The sequence below is a fragment of the Hippocampus guttulatus genome, chromosome 6, assembly GCF_054856545.1.
Source record: "Hippocampus guttulatus isolate MCC_2025c chromosome 6, RoL_Hgut_1.0, whole genome shotgun sequence".
Lineage (NCBI taxonomy): Eukaryota > Metazoa > Chordata > Actinopteri > Syngnathiformes > Syngnathidae > Hippocampus > Hippocampus guttulatus.
Genome location: NC_141266.1, coordinates 8713664 through 8739189, shown reverse-complemented (window position 1 = coordinate 8739189; position 25526 = coordinate 8713664). Strand labels below are relative to the sequence as shown.

Here is a 25526-nt window from a genome sequence, read left to right as displayed (position 1 = left end):
ATTATTAGCATGTGCAAGTTGCCGCTCACTTTCGACATCCCGGCAAACCACAATGCAGAGAAGAGGACCAGCACAGTGGCGATACGCACAACGGGGCACAAGTCGGCGTTTAGTATTGTGCTTGGCTGCCATGGTAAAAGACAGAAACGGCCAGCTATGGTGAATTCTAAGCAGAAAGAAAAGTTTCTAGGCAGAGTCAAAGTGAAGTTGCGAGCGGCGTGGGAGCAATAGCGAACACGGCTCTACTAAGACTGGGAGGCAGCGCCGGGTGAGTTACGCCACAATTTGTGAATGGATTGTGAATGTTTGGGGTAAAGTGTCTGCTTGCACTGTTTTTCGAGCTTTCGCACAAGCCGGCATCATTTCTGAGGAGCCGCACGGCAATGAGACTCACTCTGACAATGGCGCGAGGGAACCTGGTTGTTTAATGGAGAACTTGCCCAACTGTTCATTTCAGATACAGAAGATGAGCCCTTTGAAGGATTGTGGATGAGGATAGGTAAAAAAAAATAGCATGTGTACATTGTTAAATACTTTAATAAACTACAACGGAACTCAGTTTTGCATTCATGCTACCGTATTTTTTAAGATAGTGTACATTTTACCATTCCAGCATCGAATAACGCAATGCACCTTGTGTATGTGTTAAATACCGAAATAGTACCCATAACTGACACTACGCCTTTTAATACAGTGCGTCGTATGGTCGTGAAAATACAGTACCTTTTGTGGATTTGTGAAATTTGACTTAAGGTTTTCTGTAAGAAATGTGTGCATATCAAAGCATCGCCATCCTGGATCCTTTTTTGTTTGTTCATAATCATGTTATCTCATTAGGTCACCAGGTTGCGTACACTATTTTGCAATATATTTATATTTTTGCTTGAAATCCCATAATTTCAAAAGGTGATTGAGTTTTTAAATTGGCTTGTGTTTGTTCATGTGACCGTATTGTTAACAGTCATTCTGTTTCGTATTTAATTTCAATGACTAAGAGAATCTGGAAGAGTGTCAGTTGCTTCCTATACACAATCCCTAGTGTCATTCTGATCTTAACTCCTCGCGTTGTTGTGACTTGGTTAGTGCCAAATAAACACATGGGGGCAGTGATATCATGAGAGAGAGTAATTTAGACTGAGCCACAGGCGCAGCGCCAGCCACACGCCAATCCAACCCCAGTCATCACTATCAGCTCGTAGTGTTTCAGACATTGTCTCAAATCTCTGCCCACTGCGTCTCAGCCTCATGCGCCAGTCAAACTTTAAGCACTGTGAGACTGGCCTTAGTACGCTTCACAGATGAGCAGCTCTGGTAATGGGCTGTGAGTGACCTCAATAGCCAGCTCTGAGTGGGTTCCCTCGGGTCTAATCTCCCCATTACCAGCTCTGCTTCCCACATATGTATTGTTGAATATGATGAGGCTAACAGTCATGCAGATGAAAAAGATAACTGAGGTATACAGAGCATTCAGAAAGTATTCACAGGGCTTCAGTTTTTTTCCTGCATTAAAAAAAATTGAAAAAAACGTATTTTTTTTTATCATCATGTACTCCAGACTACACCCGAAAATGATGATACACAGGTATTCCCAGCTTCTCCTCAATCCTTTGTTGACACACATTTTGCAACAATTCCAGCCTCGTCTTTCGAATATGATGACAAGATTGGCACACTCATCTTTGTCTTTCAGCTGCTTCAATCATTACTCTTTGCGGCAACTCTCAAGCAACGTCTGGTTGGGTGGGTAGTGTCAGTCCATAGCTATTTTCAGATCTCAGAATGTGCTCCGTGCTCTATCCGGCCACTCAAGCGGTCCTCAAGCGACTCCTTCAATATATTGGTTCTGTGCTTGGGATCATTGTCCAGTTGAAAGATCACCGTCTAAATTTAAAGGTGCTCTGGAGCAATTTCTCATCCAGGATCTCTCTCTCCATTACTAAAATCATCTTTTCCTCCATCTTGACTTTTCTCCCAGCTCCTGCCCAGGCCTCAAAGGTTCAAGTCAGGATCCACATTCTGTGCCTCAATCAAACACGCTGAAAAGCAAAACTCAGAATGAGCATTTTTGTTGCACAATGCGGAATTGCCAACTGTTACGGCAATGACCGAACGCTAACTCGTCACACCCGTGACACTGATTGTTCTGGATATTTAAAAAACGATGGCATTGGTATTTCCTCTGCTTCGTAAAATGCTTCAATCTGGCACCAGTGGAGGACTTGGGGTCTCCTCGTAACTGATCGGTGGAGAAAGCCACGATCGTGAATGAGCAAGCGTGTATCTCCACCAAACAGGAGATTATTACAGCGACACACATATTCACATTAGTACTCGCAGATAGGATCCGACCTCTCCATCAATGCAAAAGCCACTTGTCATCACACTTTGATTAAGTTAGACATTGTGACACATCGCTGGCTCAGCCTAGGGCCGTAGAAAATGTCAAAGTTGTACCACAAATGAAGTGGCTGATTAGCAAAACTACATCAACAACAAAATGGCAACTGGCATAGAGGCCAAAGAGTTCTATCTTTGATGCAACAGATCAGAGAATTTTCTCTCTCATGGTCTGATAATCCTTCAGTTGCCTTTGGGCAAACTCCAGGCTGGGTTATTTTTTTTTTTTGAACTTTGCAAAAATGAAAGTTCATTCAATTCAGACCAAAAAAAAGCAAACTGGTGTGAAAGCATCTTCAGGAAAGGAGCGGTGGTAGCACTTGGGACTTGGGACTCTGCACTTTTTGCTAAATGACTTGTGAATAAAGTCTGTCTGGTCTAATTTTTCACTGAGTACCTCACAAGACTTTTTCTCATAATGAAGCATGAAATTTATTTTTAGTTTAAGTTTGTCTACTCTGGATTTATCAGCCAGCCAAAGTTCAGGCCAGCAGCTTAAAACCATCATGCTGCTGCCTGAAACAAAGCCAGCCTGTTGATTTACCACTCGACGGAGCGCATGAACACACGCACAGGAGTGAAAGGGAGTATGATAGATGGACATATGAAAGTATAGCAGGTCTTTGAAATATTGCAATGGAGGAGACTACCAAGGGATATCCCAAAATTCACACCTCATCTACGGTGCAACCCATTCAAAGTCTCCAGTTGCAGAAAAGAGAGCATGTGTGTTTCAATGCATGCAGGCACAACACTTGCTGGAGCGTGTCTGAAGCTGAAATATTCAGATCAAAGGCAGGTGGCACTTCTTTTTCCCATCTGCTCTCATTAGTCTTTGGTCTAAAAGCTTCCACCAAGATGCCACCTGTTTTACTGCTGTGGACAGGTAAACTCAGTTATGACATTCAATTGAAGTATTTTTAGCCTTTCCGACACGATTGGTGACCACAGTGGACAGCTATTCAATGTTACTCCCTCCGACAAGAAAATGACCCCCCACCCCCAACCAACCACCTCCCATAAATACTCTGATGTCGGTTATCCTAATTCGTGAATGACAGAGTTTGGAAGCACACACCATGACACCGAAATCATACATTGAAGGATGCACATCTTTTTTACTTCCATCTCGCTCATGCATGACAGACTGAATAGAAAACAGTTCCATAATCTATTAGGAAACGTCATACATTCTGTATGTTCTTAATACAATGTCAGACCACGGTCCAAGGATACATTTAATGAAAGTGTCAATACATATAAATTAAGATTAAAGATTGCTTTGATGGCTTGTACCCTTATTTCCATAGCCTCCGTGGTTTGGTAAAGAGATCAAAACTGGAGTCTTTTATAGGGAACATCTTTAACATTTGCTCTACTCTCAGTATGCTTGATTAAATGTAACATTTTCAGAACGCTAAGAGTTCTAAGAAAAGCATAAATCACTGTCTTGCAGCTGCTGGCGTGCTTAGGGAGAACACATGCTATCCCTCACTCACTCTCTCGTTTTGTCTTCGCTATGATCATAAAAGCACACCCGACCTAGCAGTCCCTCCTCCACTGTTGCAAGTCACTGTGGTGCAGGGTGGCGGGAAACACCTGCAGGCCACTGCTCGCCCTGAAGTTGAGCATAAAGCCAAGCTCCTCACACGCCCTCTGGCCCTGTGCTCCCTCTGGTCCCCAACATTAGGCCTGTCCAAGGCCCCCAAAGTCTCCCTCATCAATCAGCAGTGACAGGCCAAGATCAAGCCAAAGAGGGCTGCAAAAGTCCGTGCACCAAAACAATAAGTCACGAGAGTATCGCTGGAGGTTTGAGCGAATGATGTGATCAAAGATTTCAAAAATCACAATTTAAATGATTACGTAAATGCGCAATATCTGGCTGACCCTGGTACTCCAGTGATGTCAAAGGCAGGGTTTATCTGTATTATTTCATTAATTGTACGCGTCACTTTTTGATGATGATCAGACAACCTATCCAAAACACAAAACATTACCCAACACTCTTTTTTTTGGTCATGCAAGTGAAAGGAAATGTGTTTTTAGTTTCAAGATAAATCAAAAAATATGTATAAATAACTGTCCATACTAAAAATGTGAAAGCTGGTTAAAGATGATAAACGTGAGTGAGGTGCTTCAGAAAATTTACAGGACTTGTCATACAAGCTAAATCCAACCTACGCACTAAACCTTTTCAATCCCGCTGGAGTGAAACATACTTTCCCAGCCTTCTCCGTCACACCTGCACTTTGGGATGGAATCTTCCATGATCCTGCACAGCACCATCATCACAGACCTCTTGATGTTATCCAATGGATCTCCTTGATAAGCCCATTGAGTTTGGGAAAGAAGTAGAAGAAGTAGGACAATATTCTTCTTGAATAGGAACTGTCAGATGCTCAGAGCACGACGAGCAGACAAATTATCATAGTGAGTCAAGAACCAGTTCTGCCAATACTGTTGCCTCTTCTTACGCACTGAATGAAGAATCTACCCTCGGATCTCTTTGTAGGATGACTGGCTGATTGTCTGGCACACATTTGGAAAACAAAATAGGTAGTTTGGGGTTGAAATGTGTCTTTTGTGACGCTAGTCCCGCAACCTTTCTGACACAACTGGGCTCATACGGACTAATATTAGTTACTTTAATCATGGATTTTTTTCCCCCCACTTAACCAGTCCTGCACTCAATCAAATGTGCTTGATGCAAAGGCCAAACGAGCAAAAATTCTGGATTGTCATGATTACAAAATGCTGGCCCGTGATTCAGTCCTATCGGAGCAAAGGGGGTAGCTCATTAAGACGAGTGCAACTTCTCCTTTCATCTCAGCCAGACTGAAACATTGCATTCATCATTCCATTAACACTGCTCTAACAGGCTCGCCGTCACCCTCTGGATGACGGCCGGGACATTGAATAGGTGGACTAAAGGCTTTGATGTCAGCCTGACCGCCATACAAAACACAGACCTATAATCAGATACCCAAAATATGTCGGTTGCATGAGCACTTGAACACAGGAACTCAGTTTTCAAACGCATCTCTCAGATGTTTGACAGGACACATGCGCAGAGCAAAATGTTGCAGTCTGGTCAAATTGTTACTTTTCAAACAATATCGTCTTTTCAACTTTAACAGTATTAACAGATAAAATAAATATCAGATTAACAGATAAAATAAATATTTCTGACAGATATACTGTGAGTCTACTGTGTATATGCACAGTGTGTGTACCAGCTGTTCAGCTGTGTTCTTGTTTTCCCAGTTATTGTGAATGTGATGTTATGCTTTTGACCAAACATCACCTAGTAAATAAATGCATACCACAGAAAGCATAAAAGTACGAGCATATTAAAGATGTGAAATTTGAATAAATGGAAACGTAATTAACTCATTCACTCCCAAAGACATATTTATATATCTTTTCACACTCCACACGTTCAACCCCAGATACTTTTTTTTTTTCAAATTTTCCAAGACTTAGGGTATTTTTTTTTCTTAAAAGGGATCTAGAATTGGCTAGTACTGAATGAGTTAATCCGTTCCGGCCCCCAAATTGTTATATTTACATTTTATGACGATATTTTTTTGGGGGGGGGGGGGGGTTGAAAATAAATGCAACACAAAAATAAGTGAAAATATACTTCACTGTGAAGAAATAACACACTAAACAAGTGCTTATTGCATTTTAACTTTGCCTCCATTGAAAAAAAAAGTCTGCTTAAAAAAAACGGATTCCGATGTTTTTTTCTTATATGCATACCAGTAATGTTGATTGTATGAATCAATTTACTATTTCTAAATTAGACATACTACTGAGGGTTTCCGTGACCAAAAAATGTGCAATACATTACAGACTTTGGTAAATGTAAGAAAGCTTGAAACTGAAATGTGTTCACGTTTGTCCCAACTTACCTCGTTTTTGACTGGGGAGACAATTGTCAGCAGCTGATAGATTTCAACAGACATAGTTCGCGCACATCCTTTTTTCGCATCTGCTACAATTGGATGCCATCGATAAGGGCTTGACAAATAAACAAAAATAGTATCTTTGAGAGTTGTGTTTTCAGTGGACTGGACACTAATTTCTGTCCGTTAAATCCGTAGTCCGTTAGTTGCGGGAACGTTAAATCTAGGTTTCACTGCATTCTGAAAATGCAGCTTTCTATGTCACCTTATAATAGCCGACGTTTTTTTACCTGAGTTCCTGCAATCGTCTGCTTGCTGTGGCACTTGCACAGAAAATGCCAGCAGGTCAGGAGCCAAAAGAGATTCAGGTTTGCGGCTCTCATTCAGCCATCGCCTCATATGAAGTTCCTTTGTGTCGGATGGGCCCTGGATCAGAGGAACAAGCTTCTCCTTTATGACTTCTCCTGAGCCTATGGGGCAGAAGCAATGTTTTCTCCAGTAATCACAACATTACAAGACGTTAAGACAAATTATAAATGTTGCTAAATATCAAACATTCTGTATCTTAGACTGAAAGCTGAAATAAAATAAGAGCTCTAAAAATTAGCAATACAATCAATCCCTTACGTCTATTGCACAACAGCTGCAGCTGTAACAAAGCAATTGATGGAACCTTTAACATAAAATAATAAGGCAACAAAAGGCAAACCCATCCAACTAAAATACTTTACATGGCACAGGAATAAGGTTCTCATTGAAAAAAATACGACACCCGTGAAGTACATATTGACAAAGCATTGTAAAGTGCAACACTGTAAAAGTCACCTAGTTTCAAATGTCAGATTTTGATACACTTAAACTTTTATGTAATCATACAATGTATATATACTGTATAATACGATGGACATTGAATGTTCAATAACAACAAAATGTGTGCGCTTATATTCTTTCTTTGTACGTCTATATCCGAAGCTGCAGTAAATCTTAAAACTCCTGACATCATATGTTCAGGTTGACCTGTTGGACTCTTGTCTCCAATAACATCCGTGCCTCAAAGACATGACCAAAGCCCAATGACAACACCACAGGAGAAAACAGCAACTTAATCACACAGTTGGAAGTGAATCAACATCAAGAAGAAAGGCGAGGAGACAGAACGAAGGACATAAAAGCATAGGTTTGGAAAAGTAAAAGACACCCCAATGCAGTCCAGTTGGTCTCACTCTCTCCCTCCTACACAGGCAGTAAAGTTTTAACAGGGCACAGCTGCACACACCTGGGGTCCTGGCACACACTTTTACAGCTCCCACGGTTCCAGAGGCGCATTTCACTGTTGCGCGGCTGCAGAACTTCAGCTCAAGATTTTGGAGCGAGCCCTCAAGAGTCGGTGACGAGCCTAGAGATTTCACACCTAATAAAAGATCGGGGGGGAGGGAAGAACAAGGAAAAAGCAGTGAACATGAATTGAAGTTCGACTTCTTTAAATACTGTGGCTGTGGCTTCATTAAACACTTGATTGGCATTTAATTGTTATTGACCCCTTTCTTTTGCAAAGTTCTGAACAACTAGATATTCTTAACAAGAACCAAGGTGAATCCAAAAGCTGAACTGTGACAGGAACACAAAACCAGAGTCCAAAAGTACAGCTCAATATATAATACTTACCTACTAGTTCACTTTGCTATGCATTCGAGGTACATTTTTATTGACATCCACACATACATATACTTTGACTAAAAATATATATTTTTCAAAAATCTGTCCACAAAAAATGAAAAATGAATGAATGTCAACTTCAAATGCCTTGTGCATTCTGACGCCACCATTTCAAAGTCAAGAAAACATGAATGCCCCGCCTGTGGAGCCAGACCTGAAGGTCAGGCTCCAAGACGAGCACCTGGAGCCGAGCCTGCACCCATGGGGCCCGGCCAGGCTCAGCCAGAGAGAAGAACGTGAGCCCCCCTTCTCAAGGGCTCACCACCTGTAGGAGGGGCCAAAAGGGCAGTGTAGTTTTCGTCCTGGCAGTAAAACAGTAGCTCTACACCCTCGGCAGGGTCCTCGAGGGTGCATGGGAGTTACCCCAACCAGTCTAAATGTGTTTTGTGGACTTGTGTAAGGCATTCGACCTTGTCCCTTGAGAAAATCTGTGGGGGATGCTTCGGCAGTATGGGGTACCGAACTTCATGATACAGACTGTTTGATCCCTGTACGACCAGTTTAAAAGCCGAAATTCGATTTAACTTAATTTAATTTATATTTGGTAAAAAAGGTGATTCGTGTTAGTTCGGATAAAGAGACTATTTACATTATGTACAAATTGAAATGTTGATAGTTCATGTGTACAGTCAAGACTGTGTACAGTAAATATTGATTGTTATTAGTCAATAATTTACATTGATTTCATTTAAAATATAAGTTGATATATTATTGGATGTAACATTCCAAATAGCTGTCATAATGTTGAAGATTATGGCATGTTTTTATTATTTACTCACATGCCTATTTGATAGCACATTAGGTGGAAGACCTGTGTGGTCAGAAGGCATCTCTACTTCCCTAACTTCCCATTCCGATGTTTAAGGGTGACCCTCTGAAATATAAATCAGTTACAGCTGCCATTGACATGGGATTGAAAGCCACAAAAGTGGCAATTGTGATCATCTTCAAGTTTTTCTGTAGTATATAAGTAGACAACCACGGGAGTTGGTGAAGAGCTCTGTCCATATAGAACATCTTGCAGGATATACCTAAGCAAAGCATATGTTCAAGGAGTTTTTGGTTCATGATTAGGTCATGGTTTGGCCAACAATCAAACCTGAAGATGGTGTTGCACTTCAGTCCTTTGCATTATTCCTTAAGGGTTGTTCTCACACAATGGCGGATATTAAACACATGGAAGACTTGGACAACTCAGCTAATAGTCATTGGCAAACAAACTTCCATACAAACTTAAAGAATCTTGGAGAAAATCCACCTGTGATCGCCAAGAAAGAATAGAATACAAGAGTTAAATTTAAGGATTTCATTCACTTCCTTAACGGACAAGTACCTCTGCATCCACTTTATGGGATCAGCAAGAAATTCCTTAACTCAATCTCAGAAAAGAAAAGGGCGCAAGGATTTCAAGATTTGGATTTGGATGAGGACTACTTGGCCAATATAAAGGCCGTTGGACATCCAGTGGTGTGCCGTAACGAATCAGTTCAAGATCACCCACAGGGATCGACCACTCACTAGGAGAGGCCTGCTTTCCCAAGTCGGCTCCATTTTTGATCCATTGGGATTTCTCTCACCAGTGTTGTTGCCTTGTAAAATAATCCTGCAAAATGTATGTCTGCAGAAATATGGCTGGAATGACAAACTGCCTGACAATGTAGTTGTCAGTTGGAAAAAGTGGATCTGTCTCAAGACTGTCACAGCTGCAGGGATAAGATAAGATAAGATATCCTTTATTTGTCCCACACTGGGGAAATTTACAGCCTCCAGCAGCAAGAATGTAGGCAGAAAGAAGGAAGAAGAAAAAACAAACAAACACCGTTCAATTAAGTGCAATATCTATACAAAATGGATAAATCGTAGTGCTATTTACAGTTGTTTCCCACATCATTTAATTATTATTAATATTATTGTTGCTATTTTTATTCAGCAGCCTGACAGCAGTTGGATTTGGACTTGACAGATGTGTAAAGTTGAAAAAGTTTGATGTACCAGTCTCTGCACAGCTCCATCACTTTGCAAAAATGCCTCTAAAACCACCAGCTACTTCGTGCTGCGCTTTGCAACGGTTGACGCTCAAGACACCTTGGTCCTGGCAAAGACAAGGGTTGCACCCGTAAGGACTTCAACTGTTCCTAGAATAGAACTACCTGCAGCCACAGTTGCAATAAATATGGATAAACTCCTGATCAAAGAGCTTCAGAAATCTTTATTTTGGACTGATAGCACGGCTGTGCTAAAGTACTTGATCAGTGAGAAAACTTGGATTCAACACATTCGTTGCAAATAGTGGTGGCGATCCTGGAGCATTCCCAGACATCTCAGTGGAGATATAACACCACAACTCTAAATGCAGCTGATCATGCCTCAAGAGGACAAACTGTGGAAGCATTTTTGAAAAATGACAGCTGGCTTTCAGGAACAAGCTTTTTGCTCAGATCACAGGACCCGTGGCCTAAAAATCCAGATTCTGGACTGCTGGATGTGGATGTCTTGGAGGTCAAAAGAGTGACTCGAGTGCACGTCATTCAGCCACAAGGGCCCAAAGATTCTATGGACCAATGGATGAACCGTAATTCTTGTTGGAGAGCAGTGAAGCAGGCTGTAGCCTGGTTTCTAAAGCTGAAAGACTTGCCGAAAGGGCAGATGGAAAAAAGCAAGGAACTAATCACATCAAGTGAAAAAGGCAAGATGATTTTTGTCAAGAAAATCGTCAAAGTATTTTACTTGTGACGACTTGGCTGAATCAGAAACAGAAATTGTGTCACACAGTCAAAAGTTTTAAAGATTTAGCTATGCTCGTAGAACATCAAAGGGTGAAGAAAAGTAGATCACTTTACAAGTTGACTCCAGTATTCCAATATGATTTTATTCACTGCCTTCAGAAACACTCACACTTGTTCGCCGCTCAGGGGCATAGGGGCTTTAGAGAGAGGATGAGAAGCTCGGTCATCTGGGAGAGGCTCAGAGTTGAGCCACTGCACCTCGGCAGTCAGAAGAGCCTGATAAAGATGCCTCCTCCCTGATGAGGTGTTCTAAGCACGTCCTACCAGGAAGACGCCCTCAAGACATGCCATGACAACACGCTGGAGTGAGTGAGTATCTATCCTGCCTGGCCTGGGTTTGCCTCAGGATCCCTCGAGGGGAGACGAATGAAGCGGCTGGGGGAGGAAAACCTGGTCTTCCCTGTAAAAGCGGCTGCCACCACCGAGATAAGCAAAAGAGGGAGGGAGGATGGATGGATGGATGGATGGATAAACCATAATATGGGTGTGATGAAGTAAACAAATCTTGATTATTATTATTAAAATGATTCCCCATCACACAAGCCTTTACTGCTGGGGATCCAAAAATTTATTGGTATGATTATGTTTAACTTGCTTCTAAGTGCTTGCGGCCATATGTTGACTGCACATTATTTTCACACATTGAAGTACAGACTCTCCACACAAAGTCCCCCAAACAAACAATGAAGGCTGCTGCAGCAAAGGCCTGGCAGAACATTTGAAGGGAAGAAATATTTTTGATGGGTTCCAGATTTCAGGCAGTCATTAGCCACTTTTACACTGCCGTTTAAGGCCAGGAATGTTACGCCGCTGTTACGCAGAGCTGTTACCTCTCTGCACGGAGAAAGAAAGGTAAGTCAAATCAGCTGGCTACTGAGGTTTTAACATGAGCTGATGAAAACAAAAGCATATTCTAATACGAACCAACAACAATCATTTAATTTGATTTAGTGCATTGCTTGCCTGAATATACAGCGCATTTCCAAAACAAAACTAATACAAAAACATATATTTGATACTTGTTATTCTTTATTATTAATAAACTTAAACATTATGGTTATTGGCTAAAATAAACGGACTACATGGAATTGATGGATTACATCAGCGGTGGGCGATTATTTTTCCAAAAAGGGTACACATGGAAAACTGGAATGGCGGTCGAGGGCAACCCCAACATACTACTTGCGTAGATCTGGTGTTTGTATCGAGAGTATTAGGGAATAGAAATGTTAAATAGAAATGTGTTATAATTTTTTTTTGGTTCTTTCATTCCTAGTTAGGAGCCCCAAATCATTATCAGAGCAAATCTTCCCTCGCTCTCCATTGTACAGGAAATACAAAAGTTGAGAAGCATTGTTGGCCTAGTCACTTTTTGAAACAGGGTCGATAGAATGGTCGGAAAAGTCGCTAACCGCAGCGACAAACTCACTAAGTTGGCAACAAGCTGTGGCTCGAAAAGCACTGGATGGAAGAATAGACAAGGGCAAGCACAACATGCGGTCTCGAGTGGAGAATACAAACAATGCTGTTAATTTGCCTTGATAGTGGCTCACTTTTCTCTTGAGATTTTGGGCCGATTTAGAACAGGTCGCCGTTCACTTCATCACAATGCACTAGCTATGCCCTCAGTCATTATAGTAATGGAAGTCTCTACTCAGATTTGCCTTGTATTGAAGGAGGTGAAAGGTGGTTCTTTTGCTTGAGACAGGTCCACCCCCTCAAAACCTTACCTTAATTATTATTGTTTGAATTCAATTATTTGAATACAAACCTTTTTGGGATGGGATGTCCCATCGGTCAGACTTGAATAAGTATCCGCCGATAGATTCCCAATGCGAGAAATATCGAGCATCCAAATTATCTCAATTGTGATTTTTTTTTTTTAAGGTTATCCAACATGATACTGCACCTTTATATATGGTTATGAATGGTTCAAGCCCAATTTGTGGCAGAAACAACGTAAACGAATACATCTTTTTATACCATACCAGTGGAGAAGCTCACAATATTGATGCAAACAAATTAGATGAAATTATTCTGTTTTAAACAAAAGAAAATTTAAAATAGAAAATAGAAACTTTGAATGCAGTTACAAAATTAATTTCAATGGTGAATAAATCAATTCCACATAGCGCAACATTGCAAAAGTACAGCTAGAATGTTTAATTTCGGAAGTACAGTAGTTTCACATTCATTCACATTAAAAATACATACAATTCCATTTCAGGATAATCTGGAATATTGACTAGCAAGTCTAATTATGAAATGAACAGAAATATCAGTTCTCCATGAAACAATAGACTTACAGTCACTACAAGTCTCTGTTGCGCTGTTGTTGCTTTCCGAATTAAAATGCTTCAAAATTGCAGGCACTAACCATGTCTCTCATCTTTTCACTCAATTCCTCAAACTCAAAATGTTACATTGCTGTCCCATTTGGCAATAGCTCTGCCCCTCATATTATTTTGTCCCTTTATGACCATTAAAAACGGTCAATGTTATTTCTATGTCGCACTGGAGTTTCAAAGAAAAACGAGCTGGATGGCTAGAGAACTCAAGATAACTTAAGCAGTTATGTGCCAGGCCACCTGTTGAGGGAAAAGAGGAGGATTCATTCATCACATGCACATTCTTCCAAGAAGCTAAAAGTGTCAGAACGCATCATGGTCATTCTTGCATTATCTGTTTTGATAGGACTTACTGGTGAAAATAACCCCCTCTTATTTGATTCCCTGCAAGCATTCTTTCGACTTTAACTGGGGGTTCTTTTCTTCTGCAAAAAGCAAATGCCGGTCAACAACTAATAATTACATTCACTGGCTGTCATAAACTACCACATGCGGAAAGGGTTGTTTCACACTACTTTTGCAAGCCAGTTATGATGCCTGTTAAATTGCTCCATGTACAGCACTTTGTATGCAGCGATGGCTGTTTGACTTGACTTGACTATTGTATTTCAAATGTTTAACACCGCTCTAACGAGCTTGCTTGTGGTGAGCAAAAATCTATAATTTTTGACTGAAATGTATTGCAATGTGTCAATAAGGCACACACGGGTGCTAGAATTCGATATGCAATGATGTCTATGTTTTATAAATCATTTGCTGACTGTTAAATAATCACCATCAACTGGAACTGGCAAAAAAATTAGCTGTATACTTGTGCAGGCTGAGAATAAAAAATACCCACAAGTGAGCTAGGTTCGAAAAGGAATGACCCAGGTAGACACATTAAACATTTAACGAAAGGAATTGCAGGCAATTTGCTCAATTCTTAACCACTGACTTCCCTCCTCGCCCTCTCAACAAATTACACAACGACCTCTTCCTTCACTGTATGAGAGGCCCTCTGTATTACCAGGTGGAAGATGGGGACGTTAAGAACACTCATTATGTCTCCACTTGATGCATGGGGTGCAACAAAACTTTTGTTCCCTGCCGACCTTAACAGCTTCCTCTGTCTGCAGCAAGTCACGTCCCACTTGAAAGTCATTGAAAATACCGTCACGCTTTTAAATATAAATACAATGGGCATTACAAAGTTACTGAGGAAACAAAAAGCCACACAGTTTTATATATATATCACTATAAAATGACTAAGCCGCGTGTACAAACCTATAAAATATATGCATTAAAAAAAAAAGCCTGCACTAAATATCTTGGTTTCTGGCCATTGTGATTTTCAACGTTTTAAAATTTATTTTAAAAAAATCTTCCTTCATGACACGCACACATGCTGAGATAATGGATCTAGAGTGCAACTATTCTAAATGCTTCTAAATCCGAAATAATTAAGGTAGGATTGTTTTTATAAGCCATTTCATGACATTTTGGAGAGTTGCATTAATTGCTAGTTATTGATTTTTGAAATAGCAATCATGAAATAGAGAGGTACTGTATTAATATGCCCCCATGCCCACGACCCCACGTAGATGTCCTAAAGGGCACAGTGCACCTGCTGGGGTGGTAGTAGTTGCACTGGGGGGGCTCTTCATAATGTTTTGTCCAGCTGTTAAGACTATAAAAAGTGGGGTACCCATGAAGAGAAAACCCACGGGTTTGTTGCCGTGAACTGTGGTATTTCGTTTGGTAGACGTGTGCAATGCATTAGTGTGTGTATTACAACCACACGTGTGAGTGTTTCTGTGTGTGACCGAGAGAATTGAATGCGTGTGGTGCTGTTATTTGTCAAATGAGGGCAGGTGCAAGGAGTACATAAACACAAAGTGAGGGGCCAGAGGCTACGGCACACCATCAAACTCACACCATGGGAGCAAATACGAGCAGCTGGATTTGTCATCCTGAAATTGAGCAACGAGTTCAGAAAAACGAAGAGTGAAAGGACAAAAATAAAGTCTATTTTCACATATGCAAATAGAGCCAGTGCCAGCATAGCTTGGGAAGGGGGGACAGGAATAGGGCTGTTCTTCTGCTGATTTGTTTGTGCAGTGTATGCCAGTTTCAGTACGTATCTCCGGATGTACGTGTGTATGTAGGTATGTGTGAATGTGTGAAGGAAAAGATGATGAGAGTGTGTTAGTATTGGTGGTGGCAGATGCTGGGGGTCTAATTTTCATTATTTCCATCCCCCCCCCCAGGTGCTGCATACTTTTCAGTCTGCTCACTAAAGCAGTGACACATGTTCCTGGCTTTTACAGACCATGATTCCCTCTGCCACCGAATTACCTCAATTAAGGCTTCTTGCGGAAGCCATTTGGTCAAAACTAATGGGTCTTGGCACTGCGCTTGGAAGACAGTGAAAGTGGGGCCATGGGAATGAGGGATAAAAGAGATGCAGTGCTGCAGTGACAGGAGCAGGGAGAAGGATGTGTGAAGAGGGGGAAAGTCATTTGCAGGGACCGACAGGATTCCTGCATTGGTACTTGTCGGCGGACAATTAGTTGAGCTGCAATAGCTAACTACAGCATGCTGGTCCAACTTCAGTTTGGTTGACTTCCAAAATGTAATTTGTCATTGAAATACAGTATATTTCTAAATATGACTCCAAACCAACTTCTGTTTTTTTTTTTCCTTCACCAGAGCATTGGCAAACTCAACATTTGTACCGCATTTGGGCCATTCAAACTTAGCTACTGCTATACTTTTTGCTGTGGCTCTTTTTTGCTCTCCCAATTTCATTCCTCATGTGAGAGATAAGGGTGCGGGCGGTGCATTTGAAATATGGGCCTTCAGTGCGGACTCAAGTGTCGAAATGCACCTAGTAATATCACATTGCAAAATAATATATAAACACACTATATACCAGGGGTAGGGAACTCCGGTTCCTGGAGATCCATATCCTGCCTCTTTTCGATCCCTCCCTACTCCAACACACCTTCCAATACATAACATCCAACTCCAAAACTCTACACGACAATGTAGCAGTTCACAATCGATATTTATCTAATAACCTTTAACAAAATAGTGCATTCACAAGAGAAGCTAATTATTTACAAAATGTATCCTTCTTTGCTGCTCCTGAAATCTGATTGGTTAAAATGAAAACAGTGAGCATTTGTCCGCGCACAACGAGCCGGCACTTGTGATTCTAAAGGTGTTGGGCAGATTAGGATGACATGGCAACACACAGAGCCTGGTAGCTGATCGGATGGCCATGTGACTAGAAACTGGGCAGCCAAGACACACACATACATTATGAAATGAACATAAGAGACTGTTGGAAATAAATTAATATAATTCAATCAAAGTTTTAAATGAAGGTCAGTGTTTCTGATAGTGTGTAGGCCACAAAGCCTTGAAGGCCCTGACTGCGCACTAGTCGGAAGATAGGCTGAGTGTGTTGGAGTGGGTGTAACTGTAGTTGCTTCGTGAAAAGTTGAGCAGTGATGTTGTTTTAAGCATGAACAAATGTTCTTCATTTTGCTTTGATCTCTTAAAAACTAACAGTGCGAGGCTTTTAATGATTATTGGAAAATACAGCTCAAAAACTTCTGTTTTGAATTAATTTCCCTGGTTTCATATCCTAACTCTAGACAGAAGTGAATGATGAAAAAAAAGAAAAAAAAAGAACAGAGATGCAGGAGGACAAAAGCAAAAGACGACAGACTGTGTCTGGACCGACTTAAAACATCATCACGATCTGCCAGGAAAGGAACAAGGCCGTATGTGGCCCATTGAAGTTTGCACTGACAAGAGCCGTCTCAAGTTCCATCCAAGATTTATTTATCAGTTCTCTGATGCTGACACAACGTGTTTTTAATATCAGAAATACGGTTGTGTGTGGATGAAAAGGCCCCTCTTTCTTCCGTACTTCCACTTGATTTCTTGCTACCATTTAAAGCACACTAGGTGACAGGCAAACATTCCACTCAATCCAACAATTTACCTCTTCAAAGAAAGTGTCTTGAGTGAGTGGGTGACACCATACTGAAGCAGACATTGTAGAATTAGTTTTTTCTCTTTTACATTATTCCACAATTTGTGCTGCGACTCATTTTGCTTTTGTTGAGCAACAATGAAAACAAGCTCGATATCCGTCTCTGTGTTTCAAGTATTATAAGTTATTACAAATAGCGGGTAACGTGTATAACGTGTCAAACTCATTTTTTGTTGCAGGCCACAAGTTATGGCTTCCTTTGGAGGGCCGGTGCAAAATCTCAACGTTATTTATTACCCATGACGATTCGACATTTCGATACAGATTCCGGCAGGAATCATGATAGTTGACACACATGAGTTACTCCCGCGGGCCACATAAAATGACGTGGGGGGCCGGATCTGGCACCCGGGACTTGACTTTGACACCTGTGGTGTATAGTTTTGATGATATGTTGGGATAATTAGAATATGTGGGAAACATTGGAGAAAGAAGAATGTTGCAGCCAAATGTTGGAAAATTGAATGGGCGCAACCTCCAAAGCTGATGGTGTGAGCAGGCTGCTGCACTGCAGGTGAGCAGGAGCAATAACAATGAGCAAGGGTGGAATACAGACTGGGAATACAGACTGGTAACGTTTTGAGACCAGTCACATTTATTTGTGCAGCATTAACTAAATAATAAATACTAGGTGGTAGCCGAGAATCATACATTTGGATCAAGTTTTATCCGTGTCGAACAACAAAATAATTACTTAAACTGATAAAGCAGTTGCGTTATAGTGGGAGCGGTCCATGTAACCCATGAGAAAGGACCTTCTTAAGAGCAATGTATGACAATTCCAATATTTAGGCACTCTTAAAATTTTTGGATGCTGCATAAGTAAGAAAACATCAAGCATGTTTTGTGGAGACACTTTGGGAGACAACTTAACTGAGTTAATCAGAATTTGACTTTTAGTCTATTTTTTGTTCCTCTCGTCCAGACCTTTGTATGCATACAGTTTAAACAATGTATTCCATTTTTACTTTTTCGGCTGCTGGGGGGAAAAAAAAGAACTGTGATATATTGGCTGGAATCAAAGACTGACAGCAAGTTAAAGAATGCATTCAAACATTCTTGAGGGGGCTGAAAACAGTTACTCATGTAGATGCTCTTAAACCAAAACCATTCATTTTTTTAATGTGAAAATACAGTATGTGTATAATTTGCAACCATAAATATTCTAATTCACACATTACTATTATAATATTGATATAAAATTACTGTTAACTATTTTACTTGCTTTCCTGAAAAGAAAATATATTTTTGTGATTTAAGTTTATGCTTGATTAGTTTCTTTCTTGGCAGAGATTCCCAGTGAGCCACCACAAATTAGGGCAGAGAAAATGTGGATTCAATTTGAAATTCTTCATTCCTGTTTGCAAATGGTCAAATGTCAAGGGCTCACTCAATATGAAAGTGTGCTTTAAAACACTTGATGTTGGAGAATGGATTTATTATTTTTTTAATGTGTGGTGTCTCACATCCAATTTCGTGACAAAGCTGTGTCGGCATAGCAAGTAAACCAATTGTCAGATGGGTTGGCATTGAGTCCACACCACACTCTCAATGTTTTTGTGTCCAATCTTTTATCACCATTTCCCCATCAGACTTCATTATTCCGCTTTTTCATCTGTCATTTTTCGCTCTCTGTATATTATTATTTTTCCTCATCTGCCCTTTCACGCATAATCTGTCTTTTGAAAGTTACGTCACAGCTCATTATTATTCTCCTGTGTATTTTTTTAATCCACTTTATCCATCCATTTTCTGAACCGCTTGATCCTCACTAGGGTCGCGGGGGGTGCTGGAGCCTATCCCAGCCGTCTCCGGGCAGTAGGCGGGGGACACCCTGAATCAGTTGCCAGCCAATCGCAGGGCACACAGAGACGAACAACCATCCACGCCCACACTCACACCTAGGGACAATTTAGAGCGTCCAATCAGCCTGCCATGCATGTTTTTGGAATGTGGGAGGAAACCGGAGCACCCGGAGAAAACCCACGCAGGCCCGGGGAGAACATGCAAACTCCACACAGGGAGGCCGGAGCTGGAATCGAACCCGGTACCTCTGCACTGTGAAGCCGACGTGCTAACCACTGGACTACCGGGCCGCCCTAATCCACTTTATTCATCAGAAATATATATTTTTCACTATATCCCAGTGGGAAATAGTGACAGGCAGAAAAATCTAATATTTTTTCATTAGATGCCAAAAAGTACAATCAACCTCAGTGTTGATTTCACATTGAGTAAGTAAACATGTGACTAAATTAAGACAAGATTATTATTATTTCAGTGTTCACACTTTTTGTTTATAGTTTTGTTTCGTGGTTACCCGTCAGTAAAATACCTTGGACCAAGAAAGGCTGTTTCCCAAATGATCTAATATTTATTCTCCTAAATAAAATCTCAAATTATTAATAAAGTCCTATATGATGCACATACACTTTTGTCTTTGTATGAACTTATCGCGAATTCAAGCGAGATATAAACCCTCCATCCTAAGATCTCTGCACCAGAGGTCTTGCATTGGAGAAATAGACTCGGTTCTCTGGCGTGCGCACTTGAAATATATCTGGTGCCAGTTGTCAGTGACCTTAAGTTCATGGCGGGCATAGTGAATGTTCGCATAAAAAACAAGCAATGAAAGAGTACAAAAAGAGCATTGAATGAGATAGCTGATAGCCGTTGCGCATTGTTGCTCACCAGTGCTACTTGGCTACCATTTGTGCTACTGTACACTACTGCACCTCATTAATAAATGACAAAGAGTTGTGTGTGCATATGAACCAACGGGACACATGCGAACCAAACAAACAGCCATGCGGCACCGTTTAAAAAAGCTGTTCCACTATGTGTGTGTGTGTGTGTGCGTGTGTGTGTGCGCGTGTGTGTGTGACAACTTGCACAGCAGTGAGCAAGGTGACTGACAGCGTGGCTGACTGCTATGGAAGTGTGCAAACTGATAGAAAAAAAACCCCAGTAAATTATAGTGTATGAACAAATTCAATGAGCACATGTAAGAAAAAAGCAAAAAGCATTATTTTTTTTGAGAGAAGTTGAAAAATGGTTCATCACATCACAGTGCAATACAACAGAAAATGGCCCAGTGTGAGCATGCTTTGTCTTTAGCTGCCATCAGTCGTGTTGACGACAATGTAGCAAAATGACATGTAGATTTCCCATATTCAAAGTTAAGACAAAACATCACACAAACATGTCATAACTCACACATAATCTTAATGAAATATCATTTTTACCAGAAACGAATTGTATTTGTTCACTGTCATAGATGATACTGGATTTGTGGCATGAACAAGTTTCCTCTATTTAGCACTCACTGCAATAAAGAAAAACTGCTTTGAGGCGTCAAGCATTAGAATGACAAAAAAAAAAGAATGACGATAAGAAACAGATTGTGTTTTCATCAGTGCAGTGTCACTAAGATCCAAGACTGACTTCATAAATGGAATTAAAAACTGTCCCGAACATTAAAATACAGGGTGTAACTCTGAAATTATGACCAGGAAGTATAACTTCACGACTCATCAAGAGCCTTTTTAACGGTTTTATTATTTGTCGGAAAACGTCTTTCATCTTTCAAGGTTGTCACACACGTATTTATGGCTTTGAATTATTTTGTCCAGAACATTTAAGAACATTTCAGACTTTCCAAATGTTAAAAGTGCATCAGCTAAGTGAAATGTTGCCCTAAGATTACACAGTGCATCAAAGATGAGATTACACGGCATGTAGAACAGTGTAGTACCGTTAGCTGAAACGAACGGAGACGGCCGCAGTGTGTGGTACGTTGGTGTGGTCAGTGTGTCCCTGAACCTGAGGTTAACTGTGGCTGCATGCCACGACGGGCGGGAATTACAGGCTTCCTTTTGCTCCTGCTACTACAAACCACACAAGGATCCCGAAAGTATACATTTATAAAGAATACATAAGGAGTTCAACTGACAATCACAGCTGGTGGGCAAATAAATGATATGTAAGAAAATCTGATTAAACAATGAATGGAAAATCGGAATAAGGATTCAGATGAGCTCAGAAGAGATTGCAAGAAAATGTCAACAAAGTCTGTCAACAGCTCAAAAACGTTGTTTCTACCTTCAGTGCATAGTCGACATGGTAAAGGTGTGTACAAACACGATACATTTCTCTGTGGTACGCCTCACCATTTCCAGTTTTTGTCCAACCAACCAAACACAACGCAAGTACGTCATGTGACTGCAAAGGAAAGAGATGGAATGAGTGGTGTGTTACGACTAGTTGGGCAAAATGTTATTAGTTATACAGTGGTTATGAATTACTTTCCCAAAAAAGTAATTGAATTGCTCACTGAGGTACTGCATGAATGTAATTCCTTAACATTAGAAGTAGTTACAGTACTTTCTTACTTCTAAAAAAAAAAAAACCATGTATGAGCGCTTTTCAAAAAGGTTAAAGAGAGTGGAACTGCATTGAAAGATTCATGATCAAACTTGATATTGACTGGATTTACAACTTGTCGACTTACTGGAGGCCTGAACGCAATCATTTTCATTAGGAGTAATATTTTCAATAATCATTTCTTTTAGCAGTGTTTGAAAATAAAATAAAAAGGTCACAGCTTCCGGGCAAGTGGTTCATACACAAAATAATTTCACAAAATATTTGCCAAAACAGTGAAACATAAAGTGCTTTACAGTCCTTGCACTGTAAATATAAGTAAGTAAGTAAGTAAGTAAGTAAATAAATAAATAAATACTCCGACTGGCACATGCCAATGATATACGATCCATAAGATATGACAAAGTGTAGTCCTTGCTGGTGACCCATGTTTTTCGGAATGGCCACTTAATAAAATAAATTATTAAAGAAAACAGTGTATCCACAAATACACCACATTTCCAAAGAAATGTCTTCTTTTCATTGGTTCATTTTCTTTTTTTTTTTCAATGATTATTATTGTGAATTGTTGTTCGTTTATGTGTGCCCTGCGGTTGACTAGCAACCAGTTCGCAAAAAACGAATGCCTATACGTGCAGTTAAAAAAGCCCGCTTCACCTGTTTATCGTTTCCTTGTGTGTGCCTCTGCGCAAGCATCCTTGCCTGTGTTTGTTACAACACCCACCCAACTGTACCTCTGATTGACTTAACAATCGAATTTGACTCTACCTCAGTCAATTATCATCACTTCAAGAAGATCAGAAAAAATAAAAAATAAAAAAGGGGGCGGGGGTCTCATTGGTGCGATGAACAATCAATTATCAATTATTATCAATTATCTGATAATTAAAAACAGCAAGCCGTGTTTTTGGCCATAATGGTGTTATCATGATTGAAAACAATCATATTCCAAATCATTAAATAAAAAGTAAGAATAAGAAAACGTTTATTCGTCTCACAATGGAAAAATTCCCAATTTACAGCAGCAAAGTTCTGAAAGGATGAAAGAAACACAGTATAAAACGCCATTACTCCCAGTACTGGTCACCACAAAAGAATCAGCTGAGCTGAGGGAACACAAGTCACATGTGGACAACCAGCATTGTGTGCCAAATACACAATTTCACACATTTGTAATGTTCTGATTTTATTCAATCATTCATCAGTTATCAAGGCAAAATGCAAGCTGCTGACCACGCCACTTAAAATTGCTGCCACTGTGCAGTAATTGCAAAAATAAATAAAATAAAAAAAAGGTTTTTGTGGCAGTGCTCCAGTCATTTTTCTGTGATTTCAAATGTCTGACAGCTGCTTTAATCGGAGGCCAAAAGTTTTTTGGAGGAAACTTTACCTGCCTGTCAGTACGCTGTGATTAAAATTGAAGCTTTTGTGAGTTTGCCCCCTTGCTTTTTGGATTTTTTTTCTTTGGGGAAGGAATGAAATATCATTCCAAAGCAGCTCTCCCACAAAGGACACTGACCAGATGTGTTATCAGCGAGACTCAATATGAAACACCTTTGACTATTGAGAAACTCCAACATCAAAAGAGAGGGGAAGAAATTACTTTAAAAACAACTCAAAGAGAACAGCTTTTGCTAATTCAGAGTGCCTCTTTATGTATTGTTCAGTGTGCGTCAGTCTACGCCACGTGTGTCAAACTCCTGGGCCAGATGTAATTGTATACCCTGACAGAAGTGGCCGAGGAAACATTTGATATATTGTGTGGAAGTGACCCACACCACAAGCGTAAACAAGCCCATACACATTAGGTGACTTCACTCAGTGTTACTTACTTCGAATTTCACGCTACCATGCATGTGGTTCTCTTTTGTCACAAGAGACCAGAATGTCAATAATTGCACTCACGTTGAAGCTCAGGGTGCTACATTCACCACCACCACCACCACCACCAAAAGTGGCAATCACTTTAACCGCACACGACGCCACTTTAACAATTACACCATGTCAGTATAAAATAACCCAAAAGAGAACCATGCTGGGAAATGCTTTCTCCTCAGATTCCCTAAGGCCGCCATATCTTTGTGGCATGTTCTTAGTTTAAATTTGTACAAGTTTGCAGAATACATTGTGCCAATTTTGGGGGGAACGTGTTGCAGCTATTAAAATGTAAGTTAATGATTATTTGCAAAAAACAATCAAGTTTAGTAGTTTGAACATTAAATATCACGTCTTTGTAGTGTATTCAATCAAATATCGGTTGAACATCTGCAAATCATTGTAATCTGTTTTTATTTATTTTAAACACTATGTCCCAACTTCTTCGGAATGGGGTTTGTCTTTTTGTGCTCTTTGTGTAGCCACTAAAATGCTGATCCAACGCTCTGCTCCTTCTTAAGTGTCAACATTTAGCCAGCCTTGAAACTACAGATGTACACATCAGAAGTGCACACTGAAAATATACAAATCACACCAGATTTGGGTGTATTATTACGCATTTGCCTAGCAAGCATTTTGAATAATCTTCTTAGATTCTTGGGGGAGTGCAACGGTAGACTGTTGTTAATTTTGTTCACAAAAACTAGAAAATATTTCTGTCAATGCATATTTTTCACCAGTCAAAACGTAGACTAGATGAGACTAAAACCTTCTATTAATAAACAATAATTTGTACTAAATCAATATGCATTTTTGTACGCTAATGAAGAGACAAACGTGGTTAATTCAAGACTGGGCTAGAATCTATGAACCTTTTAGTTCACGAGCAAAGACGAGATGAATATAATATGATTTCTTGGCGTCAATTACCGCTCTCTAAACCAAATTCTCACGTGATTCAGGGCAAAAATGAGGCTCCGGTAGACGGGGCCGAGTAGTGTTGTCTTGTTTGCAAATGACAAAAAAATCTTGTATGCGGATGCACTGAATGGAATTCGCAGCAAATCAATCGATCATGCTTGTTGCATGAACTGATGAAGCCTACTCAGATGAGAGCCAAAACACTTCCTGAGACAAACAGCAGTCCAGCTGCGATCGAGTCAATGCCCTGAGAATTAAATGACTGATGAAGAAGACTATCCCCGAGCATACCGAATGGAATCACTTTGTGAACTGTTTCATTCCTTTCTCAGTTCGGTTGAGCTCAGCTGCAAGCGTGTGCCGCAGGAGGAACTCAGATAAGGCAGCGAGCTTTAGTGGGCATTTATATCTGTTTGCTGTCTAATGGCTATAACAATCTGGTAAAATGTGAAACCGCTCCACGGTGCAAAAGAGATTGGGGTCAACACCTATCAACCGGGCCAAATCAGCTGACCATGCGTATGCTGTAAGTCTTTATGTTCATCCGGTGACATTGGTGCGTTGGGGGGAGCACCAAGCAACAACTTCTGCTGCTACTTTGAAAACCAGACCAACATCACTATGTCTACCGCTTTTTAGGGGGCATCCATAACCATAATGTTGGCGATTTACAGTATACTTGGTCCCGCAAAACAGCAAAGGTTCACTGAAAAAAACTAACTGAAAACTGCAAAAAGCTACTCACCTTCACACATTCAGAAGCAGTTTCAAACATTGATGTAACACTTTAAACTACAAACATCACCAATACTCAACACTTCTGTGCCTGCTAAGCCTTTAATGCAAGCTCCCCCACCACCTTTTTTTCTAACCTGCAACCAAATGTCCAGATGTTAAAATGTTTCTCCGCGTAACTATTCAAACCCTGTTCCAAGAGAAGGCAGAGAAAGAGAGAGAGAAGAGGAATATTTGACTTCACTCCACGGGAGACCAGTTTCATACATTTTGGCAGCCACACAACAGTAAAAAGGTAGCTTTGCTGGTTTGGCAGCCAAACACTGACGGCTTACCAAACAGCGCAATCCTAATGAGTTGGAAAACCCCGAACTCCCCAGAGGACTATCCAGATGTGACCAACATGAAA

General features: G+C 40.4%; 1 protein-coding gene across 2 annotated transcripts in view; it reads right to left on the bottom strand.

Annotated features, from left to right (window-relative positions):
- Positions 1–25526, bottom strand: part of vps13b (vacuolar protein sorting 13 homolog B) — a 343076-nt gene that overhangs the window by 235528 nt on the left and 82022 nt on the right. For both annotated transcript variants that reach the window (XM_086112801.1, XM_086112800.1), the window contains exons 18-19: positions 7582–7716; positions 6596–6775 (exon numbers count right to left, since the gene is read on the bottom strand). In XM_086112801.1, the coding sequence (XP_085968927.1) occupies positions 6596–6775; positions 7582–7716 (315 nt within the window). The remainder of the gene's footprint in view (positions 1–6595; positions 6776–7581; positions 7717–25526) is intronic.